Source organism: Anastrepha ludens, chromosome 3, assembly GCF_028408465.1.
Source record: "Anastrepha ludens isolate Willacy chromosome 3, idAnaLude1.1, whole genome shotgun sequence".
NCBI classification, from domain to species: Eukaryota; Metazoa; Arthropoda; class Insecta; order Diptera; family Tephritidae; genus Anastrepha; species Anastrepha ludens.
The window spans coordinates 121,251,106-121,269,167 of NC_071499.1; the positions used below are offsets into that span (position 1 = coordinate 121,251,106).

General features: G+C 29.4%; 1 protein-coding gene across 7 annotated transcripts in view; it reads right to left on the reverse strand.

The window, feature by feature from the left end:
* Positions 1–3,582: 3,582 nt before the first annotated feature.
* Positions 3,583–18,062, reverse strand: part of LOC128858940 (uncharacterized) — a 47,213-nt gene continuing 32,733 nt past the window's right edge. For 5 of the 7 annotated variants that reach the window (XM_054095552.1, XM_054095550.1, XM_054095547.1 and 2 more), the window contains 6 exons: positions 15,823–16,410; positions 14,044–14,445; positions 8,712–8,869; positions 7,664–8,175; positions 7,382–7,590; positions 3,584–4,677 (listed from right to left, as the gene is read on the reverse strand). In XM_054095552.1, coding sequence (XP_053951527.1) covers positions 4,630–4,677; positions 7,382–7,590; positions 7,664–8,175; positions 8,712–8,869; positions 14,044–14,445; positions 15,823–16,410 — 1,917 coding nt within the window. In that variant the 3' untranslated portion in view covers positions 3,584–4,629. Of the gene's footprint in view, positions 4,678–7,381; positions 7,591–7,663; positions 8,176–8,711; positions 8,870–14,043; positions 14,446–15,822; positions 16,411–18,062 lie in introns of all 7 variants that reach the window. The other 2 variants (XM_054095549.1, XM_054095551.1) reach the window with 2 other exon arrangements.

Consider the following 18,062-nt stretch of genomic DNA (forward strand, 5'->3'; position numbering starts at 1 on the left):
ACTGTTCGGAAATTGACCGCTTTCGGCCAAGTGAAGCAACTCCTTCGCTCTCTCAAGTCTGACTTGCTGCTATCATATTTTGGTATGAGATCAGCGCCTTTTGGATCTTGTAAGGCTTGACTTTGAGCTCATTTTTCAGTATGCGGTGGATGCTACGGTCGGATATTTTCAGTTCTTTCGCCATTTGAATGGCACTTCTCGGGGATTTCGCTCAAGTCGCTTCTTCACTTTTTGAACCATTTCACGTGACGCTGCAGTCTTTTGATGACCACCTCCACGACGTTTCGCGTTTAAAGTATAAAAATGAAATCAAACAAACCCCGTACATATGTATTTGTGTGTATAATTTTTATTTATTTAATTAATTCACGCTAACACATTTTCTTTCACATTTCAGTAAACATTTGTTTTCTATATATTTTATTTTTTATATAGTATATTTGTTGATTTTTTATTATTTATATTTTTTTTTTTAGTTTTATCTTTATAACCATTTTCAATTCTCATTTTGATAAATAAATATTTTTTGCACATATCCGTGGTGAGGAAATGTTGTACAAGTATTTTATATGAGAAAATTTAGAACTTTTGCTTTCATACAAAAACTATACCATGTAAATGAATTTATTAAATTTTTTTTCAAGTATTAGTTTGAGTAACTTGTAATTTTTTAATTTTTATTTTTTTGTTTTTCAAAAAATATAATTTTTATAGTCGCGCCGTTCATATCTCACTTTTTGCATAAACCCAGACTGAAATGGGATGAATGGCGGATTTGCTGTCAATTTCATAACTACAGATTTTTTTAAATTATAGGAATTTATAGGTCTGCATTTTAAACACAAAAGCTGTGGGAAATTTCAATTTTACCAATTTTTTAACCAACTCAAATAAAAACGGCGCTTTAGTGCTACTTGAGGAATGCCAGACTGGCACTTCAACCATTTCACCTACCTTAACCAATTCAAACTTTTTGAACGTTCATATTAAACTAAAATTCTAGAAACTATATTAGTAAATAGTCATCTGTAATTAATATCATATATATACATATAAAAAAAAAATAAATTTTTAGATGGAACTATACATATATTTTTAATAATATATATGTATATATATACATTTACGTATATATTATTAAAAATATATGTATAGTTCCATCTAAAAATTTTTTTTTTTTTTTATTATCCGAAAACTTCAAATTTATATTAACTAAAATATTATTAAAATATAAAATCAAAATCAGAAATAATTAATTGTTTTACGATATTTATTTTATTAGGTACAAATGAGCACAAAACACCAAACAATAAAATTCAAACTAAAGCCGTTACATTGAAAATAAAAAATGTAATGGATAATGGGATTTAATTAGCTTGGGTAAAATGCATCGCTAATCTTTTTAATCTCAACACAGCATAAAGCAACACTTCTTCTTAAGTGCCGGCCGCCGTGACCAAATAATTTGTGCGCAACTACCATTCGGTAACGCCCGGTTTCGAAACACACTAAGGGCATGAAACACCAAATAAAAGAAAGAGATTTTTCTAATGGCGATCGCCTCTCAACAGAAAAGCTCCAAGTTTGTTTTTGCCATGAAAAAGCTGCTCATAAGAAACCTCATAAAAAATCTGTTGTTTGAGGGTGACATAAAATTGTAGATCCCTCCATTTGAGAAACGACATCAAGTGCACTCCACAAATTGAAGGAGGAGCACAATCAAACACCTAACAAAAGATGTATGCGCTAAATTGTTTTCCCTTGTTCACTGCTTTCGGGAGCATAGGGCCTCGACAAGACTCTTGTCTTGCGTTGGTTTCGTTAGTCTACTTGATTTCTGACAGGGTAGATGATTAGCCTGCCGCTAAATATACATAAATATAAAAATTTAATCAAATAATCGTTGCTTCCAAACCAGTAATAGATAATTTTGGTCTCCTCATACCAAGAGCCTGATATTAGTTTTCGCTATTGGTTTTTGGCTATCTTTTTTGTCATTTGATTGACCAAATCGCCATAAGAAGCCTGATATTTTTGTTCGATATTTTTAAATCAGAACCGATATACAATATGTTGGATATTAGAAATATCGATGTAACAGAGTGTGATTTTTGTTTTCGAATATTCATAACTTTTAATCAGCACCGATATTTGGCCGAATATTAAAGACGGAATTTCCGATGAGGTGTCCCTTTGGGTGTTTGAGAGAAAAACTCTACGGAAGATTTTTGGACCTTTGCACGTTGGCCAAGTTACGCAGGCAATGTAACAATGTGCTGTACGTGCGCAACGACTAAAAATTCAGCGACTTTGTTGGCTGTGTCATGTCGTCCGAATGGCAATAGAAAAAATAATATTAAATTTTTTTTTTTAATCAAATAGAAACAATTCAAAAAACAATAAAATAATTTAGAAAAAAAACAATAATTATAATAATTTAGGAGGAAAGCTTATTTAATTTTTATTGTAATTTTTATATATTTAAAAAAAAAATATTTTTTATAAATGAAAACAAAAAGATAGTAATAATAAGAAATAAAATTTAAAAAAATAATTAAGAAAAATTAAATTAAAAATTTTTAAATAATTTAGAAAAAAAAATAGAAAAACAATAAAATAATATAATTGATAAGAAAAGTCGTTTATTATTTTTAATTGTTCATATATTTTTATATTTAATTTTTATTTTTTAATAAAGATGTATTATTTTTGATAAACTAAAACATAAAATAGTAATAATATGAAATTAAAAGAAAATAAAATTAAAAAATAAACATTAGGAAAAATCAAACTAAAAATTACATTAAAAAAAAAATTAAAAACTAATTTAGAAAAAATCAAATCATTAAAAATAATTTAGCAAAATATTATAAAAGAAACTCATTAAAAATAATAATTTGAAAAAAAAAATAAAACAAATTAACGAAATGCTTTCTCACTGTTAGTTTAAGAAATTAAATTTAGAAAAAAAATTAGAAAAACAATAAAATAATTTAGAAAGGAAACTTGTTTATTTTTATATTTAATTTTTTAATTTTTATTTTTTTTTAATAAAAAAATATTATTTTTGATAAATAAAAACAAAAAATAGTAAAAATATGAAATGAAAAGAAAATAAAATAGGAAAAATAAAATTAAAATTTAAATGTAAAAAAATTAAATATAATTTAGAAAAAAATAAGATCACTAAAAATAATTTAGGAAAAAAATCATTAAAATAATAATTTCTAAAATGTAAAACAATAAGTTTTTTAACGAAATGCTTAGTTTAAGAAATTTAATTAAAAAAAAAAAATGGAAAACAATAAAATAATTTAGAAAGAAAACTCGTTTATTATTTTTTAAAGTTCATATATTTTTATATTTTATTTTTGAATTTTTATTTTTTTAATAAAAAAAATTGTATTTTTGAGAAATAAAAATAATATGAAATTAAAAGAAAATAAAATTTAAAAAATAAACATTAGGAAAAATCAAATTAAAAATTAAATTTAAAATCATTAAAAATAATTTAGAAAAAAATAAAATCGTTCAAAATAATTAAAAAAAAAAAAATAAAAAAGTATCAAAATAATTTGAAAAATGTTAAAAAATATATATCTACGAGTTTTTTAACGAAATACTTTCCTAATGTTAGTTTAAGAAATTTAATTTTTCTGTTTTTGTTTTTTTGTTTTAGTTTTGCTATAGCAGATAATTGTAGATTTTATTTAGTTTTCGTTTCGTTTCGCATTTGTATTTGTTTTGTCTTTAAGAACTAAAACTATTTAACAATTTCTTTAAGCAATGCTGTTCACAAACAATTACAATATTTATAATAATCATAATGAGAATAATAATAGTGATAATAATATGTAGACATTTAATTATACAAATTTAAAAGTAATTGTAACGTTAAAATATAATCTGCAGTAAACATATAGGCATCAGTATGTGTATATGTAAGTGTGGATGTTTACAACATAAACTTACTTTTGTGTTTTCGTGTTTTCTTTTTTCTTCTTTATTCAAAATTACAAATCATTACAAGCACAAAAGGTATTTAAATGTCGCATAGTTCTCGTCGTCTGCATTTATTTCGCACACGTGTGTTAGTTGTTACTTTTCTCTTTAAATTTTTACAGTTCCACGCATACATATATATGTTCTTAAATCAATCTACCAGTTTCCCGTTACATATATTTTTATAATTTTCGCCGGCACTGCCACTTTTACTGTTAAATATTTATGTAAATGTATTTATTTTTTATGATTTTTCGTCTTTCTTTCACTTGTTAGTTCTTTTGCACTACCACACACATAGTTTTTGCTCCGCTCACCGCTATTCACCAACACTAACCATTCCATACAAGCTGCTTCTAATTCAATAATCTATTTTTTTTTCTTTGATTTTTGATATATCTTTTTTTTGCTACTATACATACATACATAAATTATAATTATTCATCAGTTTTAGGCTTATTTTTGCAGTTGAATGAATTTTTTGTTAAATTTTTTAAATCGGCAATAAATTGTTTTAAGGTATTTCTTTACGTCTATTTTCTTTCCTTTATTTTTTCGTATTATGTAAATTAAGCTTTATGTGTATGTATGTTTATATGTAGGTGTATGTGTAAAAGCCTGACTTATCTAGTAAGCACCACCGCCGAATTGGTTTGGATTGTAGAATTGTGGCACCTGAAATGGAAGAGCAGAGAAAAAAAGCGTAATTAGAAAAAAAATTTTAAGTGATAACGAAAAAAATGTGTTTCCAAATATTATATAAAAAAAGGTACAATAAAACTAAAAACTAAGAATTCTACTTTTTTGCTCTCGCATTAGACATAAAAAAATTTTGAATTTACATGGAAAATGATAGAGAATTTTGAGCTCTACCAAAAATATAGCAGCTCGTGCATTTAATTTTGGCGGCACTTAGTGGAGTTTACTGTATATACACATTTTATAAGAATTCATTAAGTTGCAATGTTGAAAAAATATTAGATGTGGGAGCTTCTTCTTGCTAAAAATTTCTTGGTTAAAATCAAAGTTTCCGGAAATTGTGCTAATCAGTATCTAAGTCCGTATATTCAAGTAACGTAAATCGGACTGTCGTGACAACGAAATTTGCTATCCGACAGAGACAACTACAACAAATTAAGGGCTGTAAAGTTTCTTGGCTGGGTCATGTCGTCCGAATGGATAAAAACGCTCCAGCTCTGAAAGTATTCGATGCGGTGTCAGCTGGTGGTAGCAGAGGAAGTGGAAGGCCTCCTTTGCGTTGGAAAGATCAGGTGGAGACGGACTTGCCTTTACTTGGTGTGCCCAAACGGCGCCGGTTAGCACGAAAAAGAAACGACTGGCGCGCTTTGTTAAACTCGGCCAAAATCGGGTAAGCGGTTATCGCGCCTATTACGAAGAAAGAGAAGAAAATTTCTTCTAGCATGATCACTTTTTAATTGCTCTGTTAGGATACATTGATATAAGCAAGTTTTTAGTCAGACTCTTATCAATTTAACGGTATTCCGAAAGTATTGTATATTTACATTGGGTCTCTTCTTTTCGCCAAGACTTAGCAAGTGGCGAATAGATGAAGCAAATGAACATATGTCGGCAACGCGGAAAGGGAGCTGCCTTAAATTAGATGTGTTGGTATGGCAGTGCGGCCTAATGAGCTATAGCCATACTCGCTAGCGGCGAATCTTACTCGATAACTTTGATGTTGCTTTCGTATGCAAATTTTTCGTCAATTGAGCATAGGAATAGCGAGCGGTGAAATGGCGAATAGTAATTTTTTTTATTTATTTTTTTTTTATTTATTTTTTTTTTATTTCTTTTTTATTTTTTTTTTTATTTTTTTTATTTTTTTTTTGTAATTTTTTTCTATTAATGTTTTTTTTGGTAATTTTTTATAAATAACTTTTTTTTGTAATTTTGTCCTTCTTTTTTAATTTGAAACATTTTTTTTGCTTCTATATTCTTTGTGTTTTAATTATTTTGCATTTTTTATTTTTGTTCTGCACTTTATTTTGAACATTTTTGCTTTTTTTTATATCTTTTTTAATTTTTGTAATTTTTCCCTCTTTTCCTATTTTTTTATTTATATTTTTTATGTGTTTGGTTTTTTTCCTATTACTATTATTATTATTTTGTTTGTTTTAGTTTTTACTATTTTTTTATTTACTCATTTTTTACATTTTTCTTACCTACTTACTTGCGTTTTGTATATTAAAAAGGTTCTATTATTTGATAATTTTTTATAAAATTTTTTAATAATTTTTATATTTTACGGACAGTTTTATTATATAAAATTCTATTGGTTTTTCTATTTATAATTTGTTTCTTTTCTTTACTTTTCCCATCTTTTTCTATTTTTTTATCCTTTTTTTTTATTTTTATTCTTTGTGTTTTTTTTTTAATTTTTACTATTTTTTTAATATTTTTTGTTTTAATATATTTTTTTTATTAGCTTTTTTCAATTCTTTTTGCTTTTATTTAATTTCTTGCGTTTTGTATATTAAAGAAGTTTTTTTTTATTTGATCATTTTTATTAAATTGTTAATACTTTTTGTATTTTAAATATAATTTTTTCAATTTTTTATTAGTTTTTCTATTAATAATTTCTTTGAATTTTATTGAAAAAAAAATTTACTTAGTTAATTTCTGTTAATTTTTCTATTAATAATTTTTTTGTTATTTTATTATTATTTGTTATTTCATAATAATGATAATTTATTTTATTTACGACTTTTGTTCATTTATTTAATTTTTGTATTTTTTATTTTATTATTTGTTTTAATTTGCTTATAATTTTTATTCACTTATTTAATTTCTTAAACAGTTAATTTTTAAAATTTAATTAATCTTTAATTTAATCCTGTTAGTTTAATTAAATTTTATTCACTTAATCCTTTATTTTGTATACACTTTTTTCAACCGTTTATTATTTTAAGTACATAAACTTTTAAATTTTAAATTTACTTATTTTTATTCTTAATTTTTTTTACCCAAATTAAATTAAAGCAAATTTAATTTTTTTATTTAACTTAAGTTTTTTAATTTCATTCAATTTTTTTACAATATTTTATTTAGTTTTTTTAGTATTTTGTTTATGTTTTTTCTTCCTTTAATTTTTTTATTTTATTTAATTTATCTTCAACTTACTTTAAACTTCTTCAACTTATTTTCAACTTACTTTTAAAGTTTTTAATTAATTTCAATTTTTATACTACAGTAGAAAAACTGATTTTTGTGGTGAAAAAGTGTCTATGATACTTTTGTCGGTTCAGTCTATATTCGAAACTCCTCCGCCTAACCTAACCTAATTTTTATTTTCTACTCAACCCGCTTCTTTTTTTTAACTCAAATTGCTTTCGTGATTTTGTTTTTAATCTCAACTTACATCTTGTTGTGGCATTTGCTGTTGTTGTTGCTGCTGATATGCAACACCATCATTATTGTCCCCTGTAGCGGCCACAGGCGCCGGTCCCGGTATGAAAAAACCGCTTTGAGGCACCGCGGCTGGAGGCAGTGCCGGTGCCAGCACATTCTCCGTCGCCTTCATGGGTGCACCTGAGGGATTGAACACATCAACGTAAGAGTTCTTTAAGGCTGTAATGAAAAGCAAAACCGGTTACAGTTCGATACAAATTATTAATTTTTAACTTTTTCGCTTTCAACTCACTTCGATTGCGTTGCATTTTGAACATATTCGACTGCAAACTAGGCGTTTTGCTTGCACCTGCAGCATCGGCGCCGGTCAGCGCATGCGCACTGTAGCCAGAGACCGGCGCTGGTGAAACTGAGGACGCCGGTACAGGTGCCGGCGAGGGGACAGTGGCAGCAGGAGCATATTGGTGAGTGTCGAGCAGTGGTGAAGGTTGGGGTGCTTGCGTTGGTTGCTGTTGTGGCTGTTGTTGTTGTTGCTGATGTTGCTGTTGCTGTGGATACGGCTGCATTGGGGGGGCAGCTCCCATTGGTGGCGCTTGTGCCATTATATCGCTCATTTTTGGTGGCGGTTTAAAGCTTTCCTCTGTCGCTTCATCGCCATCCGTATTTATCCAGCGTTTATTCTCCGGATCCCAGACAATACTCGGATTTTTGTCATCCGGCAGTATCATTTGGTTTTTAGGCTTGAGTGAAAGCTTATTCCAAATACCACCGAACCAACCGGAATTTTGATTACCTTGCAGGGAACTGTGGCAGAGAGATGGAATGTAATTAAATAATTGGAAATCATTTAAAAATGTTGAAGATTAACTCAAAAGCGCGGTGAAGCTTTGCATGTTCTTAATCGAGTATTTTAACACAGTTTATAAAAAATTATAAATGCAAACTGAAAAGGTGTGTAATAGTTTTAACAACTTAGAAGAGGATAGACATTTTCACGTTCAAGCAGATTTATTTCGTGTTTTTTGCAAGGTATTAGATTTTGAAAGAAGCTTGAGCTTTCGCAAAGAAGTCCGAGTTTTTGCGAAGAATTCAAACGATTTGAGATATAACTGTAGCACGTATCAATAAGATATTTGAAGTTGTATGCTCTTTATTTAATTTTTTATTTATTTATCCTTGCCTCAGCAATTCAAAAGCTGTTAGTAGAATATGAGCTGAAAATTTCAAGGTGTAATTTTTTTTCAATTTATTAATATTTTTATATATTTTTTTCACTTGGAAACTTTCACTAACACCTTTCAATTAACACCATTTCCTACTCCAACTACTTGTGCACCCACCTCTTATTCGCCTCTTTCCCACCATCACTTTTACCACGCTGCTGCTTGTTGTTGCCTGCGTTGGCGCCACCTTTCTGCTGAGCTTGCTGCTTTTGTTGCTTATCTTCATCTGAATCATAGATTTTCGATTTAGGCATCGATATGGTGGGGCGCGCATTCTAAAGGTTATTGACGAAGTTGTAAAGTTACATTTTTGTTAAGGAAATTAGATTTACAAAAAAAAAACAATGTACATATTAAAGCTATAAGAAGAGCTGAAAAGCAATTGTATTTTGTAAAAAAAAAAATAAGAGAGTGAAAAAAAGTTAGTAGCATAAAAAAATCTCAAAAACCAAAAAAATTTGATGCTAAAAATTCGTAGGCTGAAAGCTTTTGTATGCAGTTTAATTGCGCGTACATATTTTGACGAAATTTATTCGAAAAAATGCAGTTATGTTCGAAGCTTCTTAATTCAGTTTTCACTTCCAGGCAGCAGCTTTCAACGAGCGTTAGGCGCGCTTCCAGCACTTTCGTATATCACCGATGCTGCAGCCTTTTGAGTTGAGCTTAAAATTCTGAGTTGAGTGCTTACGGGTGTGAAAGCTTTCGTCAAAACCGTAGCAACTTGCAGGCCACAGTGTAGCATGTGATTTAGCGTTAGCAGTGCTGCGATACGAAGGAGCTTAGGCAGCAGAGTATTAAACTATAAGTAGCAAATGCATTTTGCATAGCTTACAATAAATTTTTTTGGCCGCATTACAATTTAGGTTATAAATGAATATGTGACAAAACTTTTCATACTCAATTAAAATTCGTGAGTTTTTATTCAGAATAAATTTACAAGGGTAACAATTTACTTCAATTTTTTTTTTTTTTTTTTTTTTTTTGTGTTTTGATTCTTACAATGAGCACAATCAGTTACAGTTTAGTATTTCAAATTTTTATGATAATGCTTAATAAAGAAATAAGATTTCTTAAAGACAAAACAAATACTTCTTAATAGCGAAAACTTTATAAACAGTTTAATTTTTGTGTTTTTTTTTTCACCAAAAAAAAGTAGTAAAACAAATTTAAGTCACTTCATTTGGGAAGTGCAGCATTTTCAATTTCATTTGCTGATAAGGTTGATAAAATATTTGTGGTTTGTGTGATTGGAAGTGTGCAACGAAATCAAAAAATTGTTCAGAAATGCAACAACAAATAGTAAAAACACAACAAAAACATTAATAAAAAATTTAACCTAAAAAAAGTTTTGTTTTTCTTGATTTTTTAATTATTTTTTTAAATTTAAATTTTTAAGTTCAACCAACCGATAAATGAACAAGGAAAAGCATTTTTTATGCAACATTTTTAGTTTAATTTGATATTAGGTTCACTCGAATTGTTACCGTATTTATTAATTTTCATACAAAACTGATAAAAAATATTTAATAGCCAAGCTGTGTAGGACAGCACGCAGCATTCATAGGACAGCAGCATTCGATAAACATGTATAGAGGGAATTTTTTATGCTATTACAACAAAAACTACATGCTGTATTTGGTTCTCTCAGAGAAAAAAGAAATGAGAATGCAGAAATTCTTATTTTTATTATTTAAAAATTAGAAACTTTTTTAACACAGGGCTGATAGAGACACACTTATAAAAAAAAGCAAAAATATTACAAAAACGTCTCATTAAAGGTTGTATTTATTTTTTTTTTTATTTTATTATATTATAATTTCGATTACTTTTTAATTTTCTTAATTTTATATATTTTTTGTGTGATTTTTTTTAAATTATTTTTTTTTTAATTTAATTTTATTATTTTTTTTTAATTTAATTTCATTTTTTTTTTATTTGCTTTTTTAATTTAATTAAATTTTTTTTTTTTATTTGCTTTTTTTATTTTTTTTTTTTTATTATTTTTTTATTTAATTTGTTCATTTAATTTTTTTAATTTAATTTTTTTTATTTTTTTTTAATACTTTTTTATTTGATCACTTTTTATTTTATTTCTTTTTTGTTATTTTTGTTTTATTGTTTTATTATTATTTTTTCTTATTTTATTATTTTTTGCTTATTTTATTACTTTTTTCTTATTTTATTACTTTTTATTTCATTAATATTTGTTTTTATTAAAAAAAAACACTTTTTAACTTTTTTTATTTTATGAATAAGTTTTTTCCTATTTTTATTAATATTTGTATTATCTTTTATTAATATTTTTATTAATATTTTTATTAATATTTTTATTTATTTTATTAATATTTTTTATCTTAATATTTTTTTGTTTTATTCTTATTATATTGTTTTTATTAATACCTATTGATGTTCATTTTTTATCTCACAAATTTTAATCTTTTTTTTTTATTTTGTTAATTTTATGATTTTTTTTAAATAGATTCTTTTATTTTATGAATTTTGTTAATATTTTTGTCATTTTATTTATAATTTTCTTTTTATTAAGAATTTTCTTTTCATTTACAATTTTTTTTTATTTTGTTAAGTTTTATTAGTTTTTACACTGATAATTTTTATTTATTTTTTTATTTTTTAGTTGAAACAAAATAGAATAAATTTCAGGTTTACACTTCAACTTCACTGTATTTTGTAGCCTCTACTCATCGCAGTACCTTATCCAAACTCAGTTCTCTCATTAAACTTAAGGCAGAGCTGGATTGGGCTGAGCGTATATGCTTTCATCCAGCTGCAATTGGCCGAGATGTCTCACCCTTCTCCGAGCTATAGCCTCACGTTCAAGGAGAGAGTGTTTTGTAGTCTCCGGGGACTGATAACTGAAACGACAAGAGTCAGTGGACCATATTCCGATTTTGTGCAGGATTAGGACTCGGATTATTATTAGTTATTTTATTTATGATTTTTATTCATTGGATTATTAATTTTGTTTCATTTAATTATTTTTTTTTATTTTGTAAAGATTTTTTTTATTCCGTCAATTTTTCTATTTATAATTTGTTTATTTTATTATTATTCATTTTATATTTTTTTATTTTATTATTATTATTTTATTTTATATTTTTGTATTTATTTTATTATTATTATTTTTTTGTAAATAATTTCTTTTAAAAATTAAATTTAAATTTTTATTTTATTAATTGTTATTAATTTTTTTTTAATTTTTATTAACTTTTTATTCATGATTTTTTTTTATATTCTATTTTTTATTTTACCACTATTAGTTATTTTATTTATGATTTTTATTAATTTTATTATTATTTTTTATTTTATTACATTTTTTTATTTTATAAATTTGTTTTTTTCAAATACCTAAAATTTTAAAATTTCAAATCATCTAAAAGATTAAACTTTTTCAATCTGTTTGTTAAGCTGCACATCTGTCCCAGATAATTTGCCAAAAATTTAAAATTTTTTTTAATTTATAAAGCAGGATATGGCAAATATATCGTTTTTGACCATTTGACAAAAGCCATGGATTTTTTCATAATAAATAATTGGAAAATTACAAAAATTACCAATTATTACCACAAAAATTCAAAAATTTTATTATATAAAATAATAAAAGAAGAAATATTTTTAACCCAATATTTAAAAAAAATTCGGTAAAACACAGCTAATAATTTAAAAGTTTGATGGCAAGTTAGGTAACAATTCGAGCGATCCAAGCCCTATGGATTCTTTCTTAATATTCGAAATTCGAGATCTTGTAATAGTTCCAAGTAGAGAGAGCTACGCTTTGAGATCCAAGAAATTATATGAAAGGTTTTAAAATTTTTAAATTCGGTTCAATTATGAATTATGTTATGTATGTATTCGAGATACGATTTAATACGCAACAGGGCAACCAGTTACGTAATATAGTACAATTACCAAAAAATACAAATATATAACATCCACACATATGTATGTATGTATAAGCAGTAACGTATAATATAATATTTTTTTATAAATTCTAGGTAAGATACATATGTGGCTGTAGAGTGGAGTTCCTCAAACCACCAAATAAAAATTCTATAGATTGCGTTAATAATTGCTGCCAAAATTCACTACTTTTGCTAGACAATAATGGACCTTCCGGGTTCTTCGAGGAATCAACTAAATAAACGCCAAATAAATTACTAGTCCCCGCCCCCCGTAGTTCACACGCTAAACTATCATCTTAAATGTGTTTCTTAACATGTGGATCGCCAATCGGGCCATCAATATCGAAGGTACGCACAGGCTGTTGTTGTAACTTGCGCTGCTGGAAGGTTTTCGAGTCTAGGTACTTTTCAAATGACGTCAAACTCTGCTCAACTTCGTGACACATTTTCTGATAGTTGAGCGGTATAGATGGATTGGCGATAAGCTCTTGCATAGACCAAACTGCATGATGTTTACTGCTGGTAGATACAGTGCCACCGCCACCATCGTCGACCAACGAAAGACTGCTAGAAGCGCATGCCTCTTTGATAACGCCCAATCTGCTGAGAAAACTGCGCTGCGGTCGTTCCTGCCGAGCAACAAGCTCTTCCAAATTGTATGGCATGCATTCCACGTCATCGTTAAGATCATCGTCATCCTCATCATCGTCGTCATCGTCGTCGTCCTCGTCTTCATCTTCTTCTGCCACATCGTCGAGTATGTCGCATTCGTCCAGATCACAGTCATTTAGCATGTGTGCATACTTAAGTCGTGCCGATTCGGCATTCGCCTCGGGATCGTAGTCGCGCGCTAGAGCTTCGAAACGCGACTGCAACGGCATATCGATGGGATAGGTGCCATTGTAAACGATTTGCTTGTAAGGCGAAATGTTGGCGTGCTGATGGGGCGCTCTACTGCTGTTTAAGCTGCTGCGGTTGGAAGCCTTCCTGGTACATTGTGAAAGTGAAATGGGCTTGGAAGTGTCGGCGTTTAACTGGTAGGTAGTGAGCGTTTTGTTGGATGATTGTGGTAAGCCCTCTTTTAGCGTACTTGCAGCGATGGAAGGGAAATCGACTTGAGCGCTGACACTTTCAGACATCGGCTTAGACGAGCCCGCCACTGCGCTTTCTGCCCTACTACTATTACTACTACTACTACTGTTTCTACTACTACTACAACTACCTTTAGTACTAAAATTGGCAACACTGGCAAGTGGTGGTGGTGGAATTTTCTTATTTGACCCCTCTACCCTCTTCGCACCCACTTCCACCTTCTGTGGTAGGGCAAAATTGACATGTTTCACGGTCGCATTACCATTCGCGTTTGTATTTGAATTTCTATTTGACTTTTCATTAAATGCATTAATATTTTTTGCAAGCGTTCGTTGCGGCTCTAGCTGTTTGTTTGGCATTTGTTGCATCGCCTGCATTTGTTGCTGCTGCTTTTGAAGTTGCTCTTGTTGTAGCAAATCATTATTTTGTTTACTTACATCTGGCGGCGAGCTTAGGAAGGATGTAGCCAACTTCGCCGGGTGAGGTTGTTTCTGTTGTTGCTTCTCAAAACCACTAGTGGATAGCTGATTATTATTATTGTTGTGGTTGGTGTTGGTGTTGGTGCAAACCTTCTTCGCAACACGTGTGTAAGGGCCATCATAGCTATTATATAATTTGGCTGCTGCTGCAGTTATTTTCAACGGTTGTTGTTGTTGCAATGTAGTTTTATATGTCTTTGTTGTTAGTTTTGATTTCACCGGAGTTTGTTTCAACGGTAGCACCTCGTTTGGTTTCAAATTTGCTTCGGCGCTTTTTCTTGAATCATCTAATAAAGATGCTTCTGATGTTTTTGTTGTTGCTAATGTTAGCTCATTGGCGTTATCATCATTTGTAGCGTGCTGCAGTGACGTAGTTCCAGCCAATTCCAGTATAAATTATGGTAAGCATGCGTACAAATTGGTAGGATTGTGGTAAATTCAAGATAAAAGTATGTAAATGTTTAGCAAAACACTGGTGGCCAAATAAAAATGGTCGGTGTGTCGGGAACTCGTTTCTAGTGAACAAACTTTCAAGCTTATATGCAAAACAACTATGTATATGCAAAAGTGTATAGTTCTAAAAACTTTATAGAACGCCAATTCAAAAAGCTATTCCTGAGATGTGCACAAAATCCCTAATTACAGTTGAAAAATTTAGTACAAAGCACACATTTTATAGGTATCGCAAAAACCTCAGAAATACTAATTTTTATAAAAAATAAAACACCTACACCGCATTTACAAAAGTCTCCAAACAAAAATCTGCAGAAATACTAACTTTCACTATAGAAAATTGTTTCAAAAAAGTCTACACGACATTTTAAAAAGTCTCCAAAATTTGAAAGTACTTACGTAAAGCAAAAAACCCCGAAACACAAATTTTTCTAAAAATAAAATGCCTACACCGCATTTACAAAAGTCTCTAAAATATTTAACCCTTTAGTAACACAAAAATCCGCAGAAATACTAACTTATACTACAAATAATTATCTACACGACCTTTTCAAAAGTCTCCAAATTTTCAAATTACTTAAGTAAAACAAAAATCCATGAAAACACTAATTTATGCCAACAAAAATTGTTGCTCAAAAGTCTACACGACATTTTCAAAACTCTCCAAATTTCTAAAGTACTTAAGGAAAGCAAAAATCCATGGAAACACCAATTTAAAAAACAAAAATTATTATGTTTCTAAAAGTCGCCAAACTCTACAAGCACTTATTAAGCAGCGCCCACTTTGCTAACACGAGTTTTACGAAAATTTTTTAACGCACCAAATGTTTCAAATGCAACTTTAATATTTCTAAACTTAGCAAACCAAATCTACAAGAGGAGAAAGAGCACCTCCGAAGGAAAAATTTTATAAACGTTGAGAATTTTTTATTTCTTATGCATTCGAATAAGAGGGACTTATAACAAACCGATTTGACACTTTCATTTCTTAAAATTTTTTCAGCTGCCGACCACATTTATTTAACCACTTCAGTATGCTAAAAGTGCTCCAATACAAAGTGATTCACCACCACGCTGTGCAAGCGCTAGAAAAAAGTGTGCATGTGTGCGCGTATTACGCAGTTCCAACAGTGGACATTTTCATACAAATAACAAATTATTTCGCTTCAAACAAAATATTCGCAGTATCGCATTTCTTTCGTACATTACTTTCATACATAAATTCTGCCACTTCAACTAATCCATTCAACAAAAGATAAGCATATTTTCAAGCTCTCTACTTACCTCATCACCATAACCGGCATGTGGCTGTTGCTGTTGTTGTTGTGCCCAATAATCATATGCGCCAGCATTATTTTGTGCATCCGCTACTTCTGGATAATGGTGGTGTTGTTGTTGTTGCGTTGGATCATAGTAGGGAATTGAATGTGGTTCCTGCTGCTGTTGCTGTTGTGCCTGTATGTCTGGTTGCATGTATTGGTGTTGTTGTTGCTGATTGTAATAGGCATACGCATCGCTTGCATCGACTGCTTTTTGTGCAACGCCGTCTGAGTAATTTGGAGCTTGCTGATCTGCGCTTGCTTGATGGCTGATGTAATCGCTAACGCCTGTTGGTTGTTGCTGCTGTTGCTGATTGTATGGATCAACGTTTGCATCGTTATGCGATTGTTGAGGTGCCTGCTGTTGCTGTAGTTGCTGCTGCATTGTGTCTGGATTATAGAAGGTAGGCGGCTGTTCAGCATTGCTAACACTATTATACTGCATATTCAGCTCATTGAATTGTTTATTCAGCTCCACAAATTGTTGATCGATTTGACTTTGTGTGTCAGCAATTTGTCCATAACCAACTGGGTGAGAGCTGGCGTAATCGATCTAAAAGGAAAAATCAAAATGAATTTAATAAAACATAAAGCAAATATTTTGAGGAAAGAAATTAAAAATTGAATGACAAAGTTTGAGAAACAATGAGACACTAAACTTGCACTATGTGGTGCTGAATAAATTTTAAAGTAAAAAAATGTGATTACAGGCCGCCAAGGCCACAAAAATACTTGGGAAATTATATAAATATAAATATACAATAATAAATTATAAATAAATTGGGTGCTTTGTTTTGGTTTGTGGAAGCCTCAGATTGCGCTGAATGGGAGTAATTCCTTGGTTTTTAGTTTGGCAATGCAGTAGTTTAAATTAAAGCCCATTTGAACACTTAAAGTAGAAAAGTTTCAAGTGCTGTAAGACAATGTAATTGCACGCTGAATAGTTAATGCTTCGCTTGTTAAGTAATCAAAATGTCGCTACGCATTTATTAACACAGGTGATAAGTAAATTTATGATTTGAATTGATTGCAGTTAATAAAATTTTCATTGATAAAAAATTATTGTAAGGGAGAGAAATTTTAATAATTTATTAACAAAATAAGCGCTCAACAATTGAGCAATAGAAGGGTAAAGGAAAAAATTATACAGTAGGTTCTGTTTTTATGCGGCTTTTTTTTATGCGGTTTTGAAATAGTGCGGATTTTTTTTTTTAATTAAAAAATGCATGTCGACCTATCGGGAATTGTACATATAAACAAGATTCTAAACCAGCTAAGCAAAAACTCATCACAGATTACATCAGAAATGCTAACCCTACAAGTATGGAACCGCCTGCATAACCATCCAGATCAGATGTGTACATTTCCTCAAGTGACGGATGTGATTTTACGCCAAATCCTAAACGAATGCGCAACATGTGGGTATTGTCTGATTCTATTTCTGACGTAAATTTATTTTTCGATTCTGACGTTTCTTAAATAAAGATATAATTTTCAAAAATACAATATTTTGTTTGTGCGATTTTATTTAATTATTTGAGATTCATGCGGTCTATAGAACGTATCTATAGTAATAATATGGGACTAGTGCCCTTTTTTATGCGATTTTATTACATTATTTCAGATTTATGCGGTTCTTAGCACTTTTGAACCGTATCTATAGTTTTACTATAGAACTGGTAGCTTTTTTTATGCTGTTTCTTGCGGAACGTATCTACCGCATAAAAACAGAATCTACTGTATTTTGATTAAAGTGAATTTTGGAAGTGGGATTTTTTATAGCGCAGAATATTTTTAAAATGAAATATATTGTATTAAGATAAATTGGCGCTGTCCAGCGAAAATACTTCATAACTGGTGTTGCGGAATTACATAGAAAAATACTTTTTGTAGCAACAATGGGCGCTGAATGTCAGATTGGAATTATTTGCGAATCAAGCGGTTCATTATTTCGCTAAATTGTCTGTAAACAAGTATTCTTGGCATCGCTTATCAGTTTTAGACGCTATATGGCATAAAAAGAATAAACAAAAGCGCTGAATTGCAAAAATTATACGATATATTACTTAATACAACAAATTTAAATTATTTGAAAGGCACCGAAACCAGCAAAAAGGCTAAAAAGGCGCTGAATTGCTTAATTATGCGCATAAAATGATTCGAACTAGTTTCAATAGCAAATACAATAACTTCACACTGCTTAGG